This window comes from Brassica napus, chromosome A9, assembly GCF_020379485.1.
Source record: "Brassica napus cultivar Da-Ae chromosome A9, Da-Ae, whole genome shotgun sequence".
NCBI classification, from domain to species: Eukaryota; Viridiplantae; Streptophyta; class Magnoliopsida; order Brassicales; family Brassicaceae; genus Brassica; species Brassica napus.
Window position 1 is genome coordinate 14,231,944 of NC_063442.1, and position 18,267 is coordinate 14,250,210.

The window sequence follows — 18,267 nt, forward strand, 5'->3', positions numbered from 1 at the left end:
TCGCTACGTAGCGACCGAGCTTTGGTCGCTATTGAGATTTGGACGATATTTTACTGCAAGGCTCTTCGTAAAGATTTCTTTACGAAGATTACTTTTCGTAAAAACGGTTATGCTGATTTTTACGGACTTTCAGACATTGATTCCGTCGTGACCGATTTTGACCCTAACAACTTCCAAGACCTCTGCAATTCCAGCTTAATATTTTCATATATAATAATACTTGTATTGCTCTTTCAAGCCGGAAAATTGAGGTTTAAAGATACCCAACATTTTTATGATCACAAAGTCCCAACACCACCATGCTCCCATTATATTCGCCTCACAAACATAATTTTTGAGTCCCGTATTCTCACTTTTAAACCTCAGATTACATACGTACCACAGTAGTCCCTTAGACATATTAATTCTGAGACTCAGCCAAAATTCATCCCTTTTTATTCCTACTAACCCAACATTCATATATATTTCCTCCAAAATCTCACACTTATTTATAAAAGGCTCCTGTACGTAGAATAAGAAAATCTGCACCATCTCAGACCAAATCTCCTTACGATATATGATATTAAAAACTACTGCTCCACTTCCAAAAAATTTCCAAATACTCCTTATGTTCCATATTACATAGACCACATAAAAGATAAGTTTTATAATGCACTCATCAGAACAAGTGTGATTAAGCAAAATGCGTGATCCACGTTTCGTTTCAGTTACCAAATGGCTCCCTTTGCATCGATACCATGATCCCCATGTAACTCCAAAACAACAAAACCTTGATACAATTTCGATGCTCCAACATACTCCTTTCATCTTGAGGCTCCATATTCTTTTTAGCAACTACCATAATTGCACCAAAGTCCAGAGTACCTGCCAACTGAGTGATATAAACCTATGTTCGAACCAGCTCGTAACCAAACAGATGATCCAACAACCTTTGTTCCCATAGATCACTCCCCATAAAACTCCAAGCACGTCCATGTTGCCATTTAGACCTTTGCTATTAGAAAAATAATGAAGAATGATACACCAAAGAAAAGCTGTTATCATCCCATTATATCTTTCCCAGTTTTCCATATTTCCGTTCTAAACAAAATCCTCCGTCATCTCGTATCTTTGTAAATTGATACTGTTCGATCTTTCTTCCCGAAAAAAACATAAACCCCATGCCCCAATAGATCCCATCCAGTGATAATGGAGATAAATCTCAATTAGATAAAGGAAAGAAAACAAAGGATCACGATCCATCATACAACCTGTGTAGATTTGTGATTCCGTCTTGATGATAATCGAAGCCCATCGCCATTCAAACCAGATCTTAACTTTCCATAAAACCCAGCAGATCCCCTTTGGCAGTATCAAGGTTATGATCTTGCCAAATCGAAACGACACATCCTACTGCTCCAATACCCGGATCCCATCTTCGCAGAAACATCAAACCCTAGTTCTCCTGTTTCATCGCTCCTTATTTACATTACATATCCACTTAATATTTACCATTTTACGAGGCTCTATGTAGTTTATTATTTTTGTGTTGCTTGTTACGATCTTCTTACAATGCATGCACGCATCTAAAATTTTATGCATTTAAATTCTTTAAAAATATTATCAGAAGTCTTAACCTACTAAGCAATGTTGTAATTTTAACGAAGTATGATATATACTCAACTTTTCATTATGATCTTCTCACTCTTCTCATATGATATAGGTATATCTCAACCATGTAACAATAAATCTTCGAACCCTGCAAGTGTTAAAAAGGCTTAAATGGATTTTATGAGTTTGCATCAAAAGGTATAGGATTGAGAATTCCTTATATATTAAAAGAGGAGCATTGGAATTAATGCTTTCACACCAAGTAGGACACGTGTCTATTAGACAGAGACTCTCACAAATTAATTTCCTTATTTGATTTTACTATTACCGGATTTTTTAAATAGTTTCCTTAATCTAGAAAATTAAATAACTAACTCATGAATACATGACCGTTTATCTCAAAGATTTACTCAGCCTGAACACTTTCGAGACCATAGACGGTCGTGCTCTGTCCGTGCACATCGCTGGGGGGGGGGGGGGGGGGGTTGCATCACGATCCAGTACGTCACCAACATTATAATCCACGGGGTTCATGTACATTACTAAAAGCCAGGTTGGAATGCTAAGGTGTGAAGCTCCCCACTGCATTACGGTTCTTGAACGTGTATAGAATGTATGAACTATAAAGAGTATCATTATTCTGGCTAACGTTGTTCTTCAACGTGACTTCTTCTTCTCACATATCTTTGTTCTTCAATGTGTCAATCTATGCTCATGCTTGAGAAATAAAGAGTATATAGGCGTATATATAATCCCAAGAAGAGTGATCGAAATTGAAGATGACGACGTCCCAAGAAGAGAAGCTGAGTTCTCTGTTACTCAAGAGGACATAACGGAGAAGATGAAGACGTCTTTTACTTTTCTCTTATACGGGAGACATGACCATTCATCTCAATGAAGAACTCATCCTAAACACTTTGAAGAAGAGCACAATTTGTATCATATTTCAACGAGACATGACTGTTTATGCTAAGTTGTGAAGCTCCCCACTGCATTACGGTTCTTGAACGTGTATGGAATGTATGAACTATAAAAAGTATCATTATTATGTCTAACATTGGTCTTGAACGTGACTTCTGAGTTCTCACATATCTTTGGTCTTCAATGTGTCCATCTATGCACATGCTTGAGATATGAAGAAGATTGATCGAAAGAGAAGATGACGATGTCGCAAGAAGATAAACTGAGTTATTTGTTACTCAAGAGGACAGAACGGAGAAGATGAAGACGTCTTTTGCTTTTCTCTTATATGGGATTTGTGGCACTATAATATATTGAACGTACCATTAGTTTGTGAAGCCAGAACTCCAAAGCATTATAACAACGTTACGTGAGAACTCTGTATAAGAGAGAGTTTAACAGAACGTAATATTGTAACTACGTTATTTGGGTTTACTGAACCCAACCGGTCGGTTCCAAGATTAATGAGTATTGAAATCTCGCGCGGTATAACCAATTCTTCGGTTGCTCTCCAAGGCCAGAATATATGAGAATCAACCAAGATAATCAGTTTATGGCAATATAATTAAATCTTTTCGAGCTGGCCAATGCAAAATATATGATAATCAATTTGCTCTTAACGTGGAAACTAAGTTACAAGCCTTAGGGTTTTACTCTTATATAAGACTCACGTCCCCTACGAATTGTACTCATCTCAATCACACAAAAACATAACTACTCTTCCCTCATTCTATGGTTGATGTTAGGGAGTTGCAACAACTTGAAGAACTAGGACCTGGCGAGATATTTTCTTATCAGAATACCAGGATGGAGTTCACTTTGGTTAACACAGAGTTTGAACTTCTGACTTTACTCATATATTTTTTTAGAAACAGATCTTAGTTTTCATATATATAAATATGCTAACTCACCAAATGAATTACAGGTTAAAACACTTAAAGTGTGTTGCCTATGGAAGAAAGCAATGACTTTGAATGAATACAACCTTAACTAACGTGCTCCAGTGAATGTTTGTGTTTTGAGGTCATGGAGAATTCATTGGAGAGAAGGTTAGCAATCTAATATTGCATATTTTGCAGATTAAAATATCTTATATATTTTATACTTCTTATTTAGGTGGTTTCAAATATATCACTAACCTAGAAAGTTCTTCTCAAGTTTTATTTGATCAGGACATAGCAGAAATACAAAACTTCAAATCAAAGTAAGTATCTTCTAAATTAATACTTGCATGTGTTTCTTGGTTGGCGATAAGAAAATATAGTGTGCCCTAATTTTTATCTTCTTCTGTTTCTATGGTCACAAAATTCCTATGCCAGCAAATTAAAGTTAATGTTGGAGTGTCTGTTAAATTGAAGATTATTTTCGTTTTATTATTCTATTTACATTTATATTTTTGTTTTGGCTTTCAACAGCTTACTTAAGAACTATTATGATACGATTTTATAATTATGCATCTTAATAATAAATAAGCTTTTTAGTTATAAGAGAGTTCTTATATTGTTTAAATATGCTTTTACCATTCGTGAAACTTTACTCCGTTGTTATAAAGTCCTATTTTATCAATCATATATTGCAAATACATACTCTATTTTTGATGTCAAATATTAAATCACCGAGTGAATTCATTCCGCGCAGGGCGCGGGTTATCACGTAGTTCACCTTATTATAAATGTTGTATCCTTTGGTAATATGAGGAAATTATTATCCTAGAAAATTCTCAGAATGATATTGTTGATGGTAATATGTTTACTTAATATAAGAAAATTAGTTACTATAAAACCCTAGACTATAAAATGAAGTTTTTGAGTTTTTCTTCTTCTTTGTCTTAGTATTGGTTTTCTGACTCTGATCAATCTTTTGGGTTCTGTTTTCTTACAGCTTTGGGTGAAGGTATAGACATGTAAGTACAGTCTTGTTCTTTTTTCATCCTATTTTTTTTAAATCCTCTGTTTTGATTAAAAATGAATGCAGCTAAAGCGAATGGAAGATGAGTGTGGGAGGCTCAACAAGGGGAAGATGATGTTGAGCACGAGCCGATTGTATCTTCTTGGGGTCTTGGGTAGTCTCTTCTGTAGGATTCTCTTTTTCCTTGTAAACCGATTAGAGTGTGAGTGTAATGGTTAGTGATCTTCGTGTACAAACCCGTGGAAGTGGTTTCCATGTCATCTGTGGAATTGGGGACTAAAAGGTCCTAACCGGATGTACCCGTTTTAACATGACGAACCGGGTAAACATATCGTGGTGTTCTTAGATTATTCAAGGTTCATGGTTCTTAAGGTCTATCAATGGTGATCAAAGGAAGATTGATTCTCAACACCAAATCTGTTACTATCATTTATGAGCTGTATATATCGTCAATTATTTTTGAACTGTATACATAAAACTTTTAACACTAATGAAAAATCTAAAGGTATCAAGTCTCAAACAAAGTTACACTGAAAGAAATCTTTAAAAGAAATATATCATAACATTATTTTTAGACTACTCATTCTCTTTGACATCCTTTACCTTCATTTGCACCTCTTTCACATCAACTAAATCAGTAACCTCAGCCCTATAAACATAAAACCTAACCACGACCAAGAACAAGACGAAGTTAACCAAATTTAAAGCCGCAAAGAACAAGTAATAATAATCCAACCTAGACTCATTAAGATTGTTCAAAATCCATCCCCTTCCTCGCTTTTTCGTTATCTCAGAAACCGTTGACAGCAAGAAACTACTCATAAAATTCCCAACGGCTAAACTCGTTGTCGAATACGATGTTCCTAGACTTTTCATGCTCTCAGGAGCTTGGTCGTAGAAAAACTCGAGCTTTGCAACTTCTAAGAACGAATCAGCCATACCCATTAGCACAAACTGAGGAAGCAACGCAAAGATAGTCAAGGGTAGCTCTACTTTGGTTTGGTGTATGAGTCCATGTTCAGCAGCGACATTGAGTCTATACCTGTTACAAAAGTAAGTGTTAAGGAAAACTATAATGCAATACAAAATAAAACAGAACAATTATGTTACTAATGACATGTTTTTACTTATAATGGGATTATTCTAATTGTCAATTACGTTTAGAATGAAACTCATACACTATTTTCAGTCGTTCAATATTCTTAATGTTAATCCTATACATCTATAAGTTTTATGCATTGAATTAATATTTAGGGAAATTCTCGGAAACAGCACATTTTCAAGTTTTAGTTTCAACCTAGCACCACTAAATAAAATTTCCAAGAATAATACAAATTTTAATATGATAATGATATTTAATTCATCATTAATCTTGTAACTTGTAAGAACAAATTATTTTCAAAATTTTATATTTGATTTTTGTTTAAAGATGAAAGCTCAGTGAATACCTCTCAGTGCCAGATGCGACGATCATGATGACGATGTGGAAGACGAGACCAATGCCCATTCGTTGAAGCAGAGTAACGCCTCTTGGATTTCCAGTGAATTTTCGAGTTAGCTTGACAAAGACTCGATCGTATATGACTATAGAGATGAGCATTGAGAGCGTGACGAAGCCGCCTAGACTCGCTGGTGGGATGCTGAAATTTCCAGTGATCTTTCGGTCTAAAGTGGTTCCTTGTTTGACAAATAAAGTGTTGATTTGAGCGATCATCATGCTTGGGACGAAGGTTATGAACAATACAGGTAACATTCTCAACATCTGTTTTGTTTCTTCAACTTCTGTGATAGTACACAGATTCCATTTATGGGTTGTTCCTGATTTGAGTGAAGCTCTGTCCAAGAATCTGCGCTTTGCAAAAGGGATGTCAATTAAGATTATTATTTTTTGTTTCAAAAAAGAATGTCATTCTTTATTTGTAATGCGATTTTACATTACTCTATTTTAAAAATTTTGAATAATCAAAAATTTGTTATGTACTCATTTTTATTTAGTTAATTATAAATTGAATAAGGGCATTTAGTATATTTTTGCAATATTGTCAGTTGGCTTGAAATGTATTTAAATGACAGTGCTATGTTAATATCGCAATTTTGATATGCTTTGAGATATAAGAGTTTTAAAAACCAAAATGACTAGTCTTCAAATATACACATTACCTTAGACTTGGAGTGGGCTGGATCGGAAAGGCACCTTTACGCTCATATTCCAGTGAAGGCAGCTCGTGAAAGTGTGCGACGTCATGTGTCATCGGCTCTTTGGCTTTGCGAAGTGAAGCCACAATGACTCGAGCCATCTTCGTGAAAGGACTTCCCGTGGGGAGTTTATGACGATAAAACGGAGTCCCCATCAAGAAAATAGAAATGGATATAGCTAGACCTATTGTCGGAAGTCCATATCCCAAGGCCCAGCCTACGTTATCTTGAACATAAACAAGAACAGTGTTTGCGAAGAGTGTACCAAAGAAGATACTAAACATCCACCAATTGAAGAATGATAGTTTCTGAGTCTTCTCCTTTGGGTCGAATACGTCGAATTGATCGGCTCCTATGGTAGATATGTTCGGTTTTGTACCGCCTGTACCGATCGCTAATGTGTATAACGCTCCAAAGAAAACCGCTAACTGTAAAACCGAAGCCTTTTTGCAGTCTTCCGCATTAGCCGTTGAACATTCTGGTGGTTTAATTCCCGGTATGGATACTGATAATGTTAAGACCAACATCCCCTGTAATTGATAAATGACTAAACCGGTTATCTCGGAGTTGTGGTTTAACCGGATGAATTAGTCTTTCATAATCTTGTTCAAAAAATTTACTATCACAACTTCTCTATATATCAAAATATCACTTTTTCAAGTAAAAGTATTTAGTGTTTGTGTTTACAAGTTTAAGATTATATTGTTACATGATTTGATGTTGTGGCATTTTTGTTGTTATTATAGAACATCGTCTATAGTAAATGTAAACTAATGCAAATATATAACAACTAGGATACTAGACTATTAGTTACTCAGTTTCAGTGGCGGAACTAGGTGGACAGTGGATAATTTTACTTAGAATTTTAATAATGTCGTGGATGAAAATTTGAATTTATAAATACTACTCCTTCCGTTTTTTATTATAAGTCGTTTTAGAGAAACTTTTTTGTTCCAAATTATATGTCGTTTTCGGTTTTCTATGTAAAATTTATTAATAATTAATATTGTATGACCAATGATAATATATCTTATATTTTTTTATTGGTTGAATTGTGGTTAGGTAAATAATTAATGATGTTTTTGTTTAAAAAATATAAGAAATTAATGGTTTTCTTAATCTACGTGCATAGTTTTAAAACGACTTATATTAAAAAACGGGGGGAGTATTACTACTGTGTAGTTTTGTCCGGCTAAAAATTTATTTTAGATACGCCACTGCTCAGTTTTGTGCATCTGCAAAAAGTGTATATGTAGGAGTAATAGATAAGTCTTCGGAATATTTAATTCCATTTATGGTTTCTTGTTTTGGTCCACAACTTTTTAGTGTGTGGGAACATTTTGTAAAATTTTCGATCAAGACAAAAAATTAAAGAGTACTAATGATTTTTTAAATCAAAGTCAATTGTTTCTTATCTGTAAAAGTATCCCACGCTTCAGTCAGAAGATAAAAAGACGGATGCATACTCGAGTGTATACGAACAAAAAGTCTGAACTGGTATACTATTCTAACGTGGAATTTGGACCGGTCCTTGTCTTATCTTTTTTCTGTCTCGTTGACTCAGTTTTCAAAGTTAAATATCTGAAACTAAAATTGAATATTCAAGATCGAACAGTACAAAAATAAATAAATGGCTTCTGGCTAAGCAACGCCGCTTAATATAGAGAGCAAGCGGTGGGCTAGCAAGCGGTGCGACGAATTTGGGTAGGGGTGGGCACACAACTACATAATACTTGCTCCGTACTTACTACTTATTGATACCTGATCCGTAAATGGGGTAGTTGGTTTGACTAAATAAAATATCAAGTAATCTATTTAAACAATTCGTAAGTATAAAACAAATGTCAAATATTAAAATAAAAGTAATTACTTAGCGTTGTTTGGGTTGTTGTTCATTTTTATAAACAAAAAAAATTATATCATAGTAAAATAACTCATTTATATAATCAAACATAAATGATATATATTTATATAAACATTTTAGAATTTTCTCTTTCTTATATATTCAGTGTTCTGAATTAACTAAATCGTAAAAAAACAATTAAATTCTTTATAAATATAAAGTTATTTAGCTTTGAATTCTAATAAATTGTCAAATAATTTACCAATAATTATCAAGTAACAAATAATAAAACAAAATAAGTAACTTACAAATCTTATTTTTAGTAAGTATTTGAAACTAGAAATACTCATTTTTAACAAATCAAATACAAGTCCAAATTTGTAGTATTTGTACAAGCCGAATACTAAATATACCAAAAATACTAAATACTCGGTTTGTACCCACCTCTAAATTCTTTAGGTGCACATTCAAATCGAATAGTTTCAACTTTTCCTATTAATATATTTTTAGATAATGATTAAATGTTATGGACCCTATGGTATTTCTTATTGGTATTGTATTTTGAGTTATTAGATGATAATCCTTCGTTTTTAAAAGATAATTTTTTTAGTATTTTACACATATTAAGAAAACTCATTAAACTACCATAATAAATGTATTATTTTCTATAATTTTCAGTTTTCAATAACTTTTAACCAATAGTAATTTAATAAAACCAATAATTTTCTTGAAGTTTACAATTTTTTCATAGAAATAAACAAAAAATACGTCTTTTTGAAAAAAATATTTTTTCTAAAAAGTTTATTATTAAGAAACGGAGGGAGTATGTTATACTAAGACATTAGCTAGTATTTCTTAAGCAAAAACAGATTTTTGAATTTTTAGTAACATCCTAAAATATTGTTATTTAGAGTGTATATTATTTGCCATGTTGAGCTGGAGCTCTAGCTAAAACGTATTCCCTCTGTTTTTTAATGATAGCCTTTTTAAAAAAAATTGTTTGTTTCAAAAAGATGTATTTTTTGTGTTTTCTATGAAAAAATTGTAAAGTTCAAAAAAATTAATTGACTTTATGGAATGACTATTGGTTAAAAGTTATTGAAAATTGAAAATTACAGAAAACAATACACTTATTATGGTAGTTTAATGTGTTTTCTTAATATGTATGAAAATACTAAAAAATCTACTCCATCTGTTTCAAAATACTTGAAGTTTTAGGTTGAGGCACAACTATTAAGAAACTTGTTTTTTATCCAAAAAATATCATTAAAATATAAATTAAAAATTATTTAACCAATCACAAAACTAACTATAAAATATGATTGGTTACACAGTTTTTGATAAAGTTAAAAGCTACATTGAAATATGAAAACATCATCTATTTTGAAACATCAAAAACTCTCTAAAATATCATCTATTTTGAAACGGATGAAGTATATTTTAAGAACAGAAAGAGTATAAAATAATATTGCAGCAAATTCCCCTCGAAGTTATAACCTTGCGTTTGACACTCTAACTAGTTGCCATGAGGCCAACTTGTGCCTCCGACACAAAAACAAAAAAGAAAAATCAAGTTGCTGCATGTTCCTTATGTTTTATGATAAGTGTCATTTTAATATTTTTTTTTGTTATACAAAAATGTTACTTTACAATTCCAATGCAGATTATACTTACTTTCAGATGAAAATTAATTATAAATTGCATTGATTTTATAAATAATTTTATTTATCTTAAATATTATTAGTCAGAGAGGTGTAATTAATAACAACTTATATATATTTTCAGTAGCTTTCTTAATATGTACGAAAAGTATCATTGTGACTTATTCAGAACGGAGTATAACCTAGTAATGAATACTAGTATTATTTTATATGTGAGCATGCCGTTGATTTTACTTTTCAAAAATATGACAAACATGGAATGTGAAAGAGAGTGATCCGTGAAAACTGTCCACAAATAATACTGTTGGCAAGAAAATCATATTCTTGAATCGTCACGTGTTTGGGTTCGCACACCTAGATTCACGTTTGTGAGCATACTTACCTAACTTGGTTCTCTAGTGATCACGACTTTAATATGTTCAAAATAGTAAGTATCACTTTGGCATCAAATAGTTAATGTTTGTATGTTTTGACTGGTTATAGAAGAAGGTAGATACATACCGAAAAATAGATAGCGCAGGAAATGACGAAAGTGATATAGCGACCGAGATGAGCGTCTGCGACATAAGCACCTAAGATGGGAGTGAGCCAACTAGTCCCAACCCAGTTGGTCACATTGTTTGACGAGTTGACTGTTCCTTGGTGCAGTTTAGTAGTCATGTAGATCACTAGGTTGCTTGATATCCCGTAATAAGCCATACGTTCAAATACCTCGTACACTAAGCATATTACAACATTTCATTAGTTTATAGTGACGGAATATCAAACATATTAACGACTAGTGAGATTGTAAGAAAAACTTTTCTGATGAAAAAAGTGTATGAAACTAATCTATAAATTATTTTCATAATAACTTATATGTTATCATTGAGGGTAAAAAGGAAATTTTAAAACTATGAAATTATGAAACAATAGATATATGATAATATGAATTATCATTTTACTTTGACCATTAATTTTAAGCTTATCTTGTTAATTTTGAGTAAATCTATTTTCTAATTCCTAATACTGCTAGTGAGTTTCTAGTGTTGCAGACCAAGAGTCATATGGAAAATAAATAAGCTGGTGATATTTTATGACCTCAAATTTTATCACATGTACTTTCTAAATCGGATAAGATACGTCACATATCTTTACTTTCTCTCGTCACCATTGAAAAGTTTCCGAGAGTCATGGCAGATTTTAAGATAATACTATCCCATCATCTCCAAAACAATGAAAATAAAAAAATACTGTTAAAATAAACGCATAATCATGTGTGTTAATCTATTTAATTGTATATATATTTGGAACAAAGATCATTAATAGAAATGAAAGAATAAATACCGACGACGAAGGAACAAGCTTTCCATCGACCCCTAATGGATCTTCGAACAGGATTACCACGAAGGTCAACAGTTCCATCTTTTGTGTAATCATCTCCTACCTCTTCTACTGTCATTTCTCTCTCTCCTCTATATCTTTTCTCTCTATACTTTTTTTCTTTGTTTGGTAGTTTCTGTGTATTCTAATAATGTGGATATTTGTGTGAAGAGAGTCGGCACTTTTGTCTCATATATATACAAAAGAGATGCTGGCTCATTTAGATAAAGAGAATCTTTTGACTGTACATAAAATAATTACTGACTGAAAACTAACTAAATTAATTATTGAAAATTTATATAGATAGTCCAATTAGGAGATGTTTTAGAAAATTCGACTATCTAACTACCTTGATTAGCAAATAACTATTATCTGCTAGCTCAGCACCATGACTTGTCTTCTCATAATACACCTCGCTTGACCATATGAAACGATCTATATACTGTTTAAAAATATGCAAAGAGAGTGAATGTTTCTACAATTAAAAAGATCCCGAGATTGAATGCTCGACATGTAATACTAGTCCAGAAATAAATATAAAACACTCGTCCATGGAGTCGTCACATAAAAGAAATTAGTAAACTGTAGATTTAATATACAAAATTTTACTATAATAAGAAAATAAAGTATTAGGGAACGTGAAAGCTACTAAACTAAATATTTTGCATACTTTGATAATAATAATGAAACGAAAATAAGAATAAGTACGGTTTATTTTTTCTTATGAAGATGAACAACTCATGAACCTTTCAGGTTTAGCTGGTTGGTAAAGATCTCACGAGTGATACGCTGAACTCCTATTTTTCAATTTCCACTTGTAAACATTGATTTGGATTTAGTTTTAGTTCTAATATAATTACTCTTTGTCATTAAAATAATTCTGTAACTTGGTCATACAATAAGTTTCGTTGTAACGTGTGCAAATGATTCCAATAAACATTGCTTGAAGAAGCAAATTGATTTTGAGATCAATTAATTTATAGCAACTTACTATATAATGACAAATGAGTTTGGGTTTTTAAAGTTTCTGCACTTCTTACAATTTTGCCTGCTCATTGCGAATCATGAATATTTAATTTAATTTTAAATGTATTGCGAGTTATATTTGTTGATTTAACTACTAGCTGTCATTGTTATTGTTGAATATATGAAGCAAAGATATATTTTCACGCTTTCACACCAGCTGTTTTTTTTTTGTGAATTTTTAATTCCGTTACGATTAGTTCCTCTATAAATCTAGATAGCTAAAATGTCAAACTCTTTGTCAACAATGACGAAGAAAATCCTATGTTGATGCTCCTGATTCAAATTTCTAAAAAACAATTTTTTTATTAGCTTTATAAACTACTCAAAACTAAAGTTTTCAATATGTTTATTTGTATCATTTCTCAATTTTATGTAATATCTCTCCATTGGATCTTTATTCATACGAAAGACAATCCCGTTTAACATGTGAGATATGAAAAACACAAACATAACTTAAATAGAAAATTTTTTTTTCCTATTTCTAGATTTTTTATTGTGTTTATCTTAACATATTAAACATCTAATAATATGTTAAGTTTCCACAAGCTTGGAATTATCCAACACTCACCCCCTTAATTCTAATTTGAATTAGGAAAATCAATTTCTTGAACTCCGATTAAGCTCCTCGCGTTCTTGAACTTAATCATAAAGTAATCATATTTCTCCACATCATTGTGTGCGAATCCATCTATTGGATTCACATCTTTCTCAAGGTTAGACTGGATGCTCTCCTCGCTTCCGTACCACCTCTTCTTAGAATTGGCCAATTCTTGTAGAACCATCTTCTGACCTCTTCACTTAAGTTGCGATGAGTCTTGCGACTAAAGCTCATTTCAATGATAACTATGGTCACGTCCGCCATCTTGCGTACGTTAGCTCTGGTAAGGATGCCGGCCTTCTAGTTCGCATTTATCTCTGGTTCGTCTTCAGCCTTTGAGATTTTTAACCTTGACTTCACTGGTACGTGAGTTTTGATGTGATTTTGTTCATATTGAGAGCTTTACTTTTGAGTAGTTTCTAAAGCTAATAAGAAACGTTGTTCTTATAATTCATGTGTTTCTAGTGATTAGAATTGGTATCAGAGCCAGGCTGGGCCATTACCATCATTAAAGAGCCTCAGGTTGGAGACTCAAATCTAAGCTTAAGATAAAGTTTAGATTTTGGCGACAAGAGGAGAGATCACGAAAGCAGATGGCTGACGTGACTAGGACTCCACGCACAAAGGACTTTGGATCTGCATCCATCCAATGTCTGATGTTGACATCGACAAACTACACAGTCTGGTCGATGAGGATGAAGGTTCTACTTCGTGTTCATGAAGTTTGGGACACAATCGAACCCGGTTCAGATGATCAAAAGAAGAACGACGTTGCGATAGCTCTTTTGTTTCAATTTGTTCCCGGGACATTGATTCTCAAGATGAGAGAACAAACCGCATCAAGAACGCCATCAAATCGTGACACCTAGGAGCTGATCGTGTAAGGAAGGCGAGACTTCAGACGTTGATGACGGAGATGATCGTAGAAATTTCGAGTGTAACACATGTGTAGCAGAGAAGCAAACTAGACATTTGTTCCCGCCTATTATACTATTGAAGAAAAAGCATGAGGTATTCGATCGGTTCAAAGGGTTGAAGGAACCCATTAAAACCTTTCTCATCGATATAGGGGAGAGTTTATCTCAGCTAGGTTCATTCTGCTTTGTGAAGAAAGTGGATTTGAACCTATTATGGCCAAGATGGATTCTATCACAAGAAACAAGACGGGTGAGTGGATAGATCGGCTGGTGTTAAACATATCGGGGTATGTGACACAAAGGTGGAAGTGTGTAACACGATCCACGCAAGGGTATGTGACACAAAGATGGAAGCATGTAACAAATTTCAATTTTATGGAATACCTCTCCGTTATATCTCTATTTATATGAAAAACAATTCTCTTTAACATGTGAGATATGAAAAACTCAAACTTAACCTAAATAGATTTTTTTTTTTTTAGATTTAAATTTCTTTGTTAAATTTATTTTAAAATAATAATATGTTAAGTTTCCACGAGCTTAGAATTATCCAATATTGATTAAGATCTTTACCTCTCTGGCCCACCCTTTTTTGTATTTTCTCTATCTAAAAAGCCATTATAAAAATTGATACTCCAAACCAAACAAAGTTCCGATGAGCCTAATTATCTATTGCTTAATGAGCGTCGAATCATTGATTATATATTACTAGGGTCAGTTCGCGTGGGATAAGATTTATGTATGATATAAAAAAAATATAATTGTATCTTATTTTTGAATGTGTTTTATAAGCTTTTGTAAGAAATATGTATTATAATATTTAAGGTTTTTAAGAATGTTGGTGTGTAGAGGTTATATGTTAGTATATTCTTTAGTTTATTTTTAAGATTTTAAAAATCTTACTAAATTTAGCCGAATTCTTTAAAAATTTGATCTGAAAATAATATTCTAGTTCTTTAACTTCAAAGATTAAATATTCTGAATTATATAAATAAATTTTGTGTAAAATTCACGTATAACTTTATCTAATTTTTACATATTTTTAAACGATCATTTATATATTATGATCAATACTTTTAGTGTTTATATTAGGTATTGCATATCTATTTGTATTCTATGTTTACAAAATTGTATATTTCATTTAACGTTTGATTGTTTATTTTTCTAATGTGTTTTTGTGTTTTACTTGTTGTCAAATATATTTTGCAACATTGTACTATTTTAGTTATTACCTTCCTTTTAGGTTATATCTTTTCATTTTAATGAAAACACATCCTCATCTGATCTTTGTATACATCTAAATAAAATTAACATTTTTTATATTTGTATTAGTGTTGTTAGGGATCATACTTTGTATTAGGAATAAAAAAAAATTGTTATTGTAATTGTTATATAGTTTCTTAAATGTTTGCTCAAATTTAATATATACATATAGCAAATGGAATATAATTTTTATTATTTCGGTTAGGTTTAACACATACAACATTGGGTTTATTTTCTCTTGTGTACATACTTTTGAATTTACTGGTAGATTAGTTCATTATATTCTTTTGGAATCAATAATTTAAATAATCCAAAATGCAAGTACATAATTCACTGTTATAGAGTTTTTCTAAAATTTTGGTAAATACATTGAAAACAAAATATTAATTATTACTATTCAGATAAAGATATTACTGGATTTTATATATTATTATATTTAGAGACTAAATAAACTTTTTTATCCAAATAGTTGATTATATTTAAATAACAAAAAAAATTATTCATTATTTTCGAATATTGTTTTTTTTTAAATTAACTATCTCATATAGAATAAATTTATATATATTTTGAGAAGCCCATTAATCAATGTTTATTCATAAAATATGTTTCCTAGATAAAAAATAAAATGAAAAAAAAACAATTTACAACTCCTTAAGACAACATGATCAATTAAAAACAAAAAAAAAACTCTCTTAGTTGATCATAGTAGAATAAGAAAAGTCTTGTTAGTATTGTTGATATTGGAACCATTCGATTACCACCCATTAATGTGTAAGAATGTATATTGTTTGAAAAGTTTAAACTTTCAAAATCACTAAAATTCATCATTAAATATGCAAGAATGTAAAATTTGGCCATTCATTGAGAACCATTTTACTAATACACGAAATCAGCTGTTGGGGTCAAAATTGGTCACGATGGAATCAATATCTGAAAGTCCGTAAAAATCGGACTGAACGTTTTTACGAAAAGTAACCTTCGTAAAGAAATTTTTACGAAGAATCTCACGGTAAAATCGTGTTCAAATCTCGATTGAATCAAATACCGGCTGTCCCAAGGTAACAGACGCGTATCTAAAACTATATTGTAAAATGGTTATCATAATATATAAAATGGGTAGACTAATAAGAAAAAAAGAAAGTGTAAATGTAAGTTGATATTGGCTATTTTCGTACTATATCTAGACTGGATGCAAATGTTCTCATTTGGATATTATTGCATCAATATTTAAATGTAAATGTTGCATCTCGAAACAAAATTTATAATATCTAAAAGTTTAGATGAAGGAGAGTGTCAATGATTTGTAGGGAACTCATAACGTGGCAATTTGTTAGTGGTTGAGCAAACCGACGGCTATGCTGGGTTGGATTGCATCTTATATGGACGGCGATGATGTTTTTTGTCGGAGCTAACGTCGGATCGGTTTCAGGCGTGCCACCTTTTTTCAAAATCACATGGAATGGACCCCCACTCCCGTTCTTCAGTGTGATTCAATACTTATGTGATGGATTCGTTGAGGACTTGAGGCTTTTATATGTGGCCCGTTCATGCTGCATGTTACCTTGAGTCTCTATCCTAGTCCAAGGGGTGTTAACTCATATTTGTTTCCTCAGGTGTATTAGTAGTAATTCATTGATTATAAAGATGATAGTCATCTTTAATCTTCATAATCATAACTCCTTATAGTTTGCTATCCAACATATGTATTTCTCGCAATTTTTCTTGTTTTCATCTATAATATATTTTTACAGTATAGAAAAGTAATATCGATGTTGCTTAAATTAAAAAAACTTAGAAACCTTAGAGCATCTCTAATGTAGAACTCTATTTTTTCTTTCAAAATGAAGTAAAAATAAAAATAAAATAAAATTGCTTTAACTCTACTTCATTTTCTACTCCATAATGAAGTGATGAACAAACAAAAAATAGATTACTCCATTTATGGAGTAAATTTCATTATGGAGTGAGATATGGAGCTGGGTTGGAGGATTCCTTATTCCATATTCATTTTTACTCCATTTTAAAGAAAAAAATAGAATAGGGATGGAGATGCCCTTGGTCATACTTCGCTGCAATTAAATTAAAGAAACTTCTCGAATTTATTATGTGTTTTGCTTTCGGAAGAATGAAATTCTGGATCCATAAAAGGTTTTGTATATATAAAATTTAAATACGTTCTTTATTTATATAGTTTCAATAATTTTGTTTGAAATGGAAGCATTGTATGATCCAAATGTCTGAATAATGAGTGAATATCAAGTTTATACAATCGTCTTAAAAAAGTTGTAAGCAAAGTAAATAATGTAAGAAACAGATTAAGTCTTTCGCGGATCAGAAGCTGTGTTTAGATCGTAAGAAAGAAATGGCCTGAAATTGGATAAAAATAAGTTAGTTAGCATAAATTATGGTAAATGCAATAGTATCCCTATTTATATAAAAAGGTTTGAACCTGACGTAGATGAGGAAAAACCTATGTGTAAGTCCCTTTTTTTATTAAACACTGTTAATCTGTGAATAAAATATTTTATCATAAGACCTTTGAGAATGATGGGAGTGAAAACTAATAACTAATTTAAAATTACTTTTGTCGGGAAGAAGGCCTTTGAATATTTCTTTGTAGACTATGTTCTTCACTTTCAGCTGGTGGGAATCTTCGGTTTTGATGATAGTTAATCACTTTGCTTGTGACACGTGAGAGGGCCACATAAAGTTAACCATGACAGAAGACCGGTTTAGGCAGATATAAGATGACCTCTTTTAAACTCTGGCCTTGGCTTTTGTTGATTGTCATTGCGTAGCACAATCTGATAGGAAATTGCCGCCGACGTAATGTGAACGGTAACTTTGTTTCATCATACAAAAGCACAATTCCGCCTAACTCGCCTAACTTGCCTAACTTGCCAAGCCACTCGCTAGAAGCTCATGGTTCTAACGAGCTGGGAG

The 18,267-nt window shown here is 32.0% G+C and overlaps 1 protein-coding gene across 1 annotated transcript; it reads right to left on the reverse strand.

Moving 5' to 3' along the window:
• Positions 1-4,927: 4,927 nt before the first annotated feature.
• Positions 4,928-11,706, reverse strand: LOC111206432 (protein NRT1/ PTR FAMILY 5.2). The gene is made up of 5 exons (XM_022703237.2): positions 11,485-11,706; positions 10,660-10,877; positions 6,619-7,184; positions 5,907-6,305; positions 4,928-5,500 (listed from the first exon to the last, which is right to left on the reverse strand). The coding sequence occupies exons 1-5, from the start codon at positions 11,597-11,599 to the stop codon at positions 5,035-5,037; spliced, it is 1,764 nt and encodes a 587-aa protein (XP_022558958.1). The 5' UTR covers positions 11,600-11,706; the 3' UTR covers positions 4,928-5,034.
• Between the last annotated feature and the right edge of the window lie 6,561 nt (positions 11,707-18,267).

Excerpts from the sequence above, each read along its gene's own strand:
- LOC111206432 (XM_022703237.2), bottom strand. The coding sequence starts at position 11,599 with ATGACAGTAGAAGAGGTAGGAGATGATTACACAAAAGATGGAACTGTT. Across the intron at positions 7,185-10,659 it reads CCTGCGCTATCTATTTTTCG|GGGATGTTGGTCTTAACATT; the intron begins GTATGTATCTAC and ends TATCAATTACAG. Across the intron at positions 5,501-5,906 it reads GTCGCATCTGGCACTGAGAG|GTATAGACTCAATGTCGCTG; the intron begins GTATTCACTGAG and ends CTTTTGTAACAG.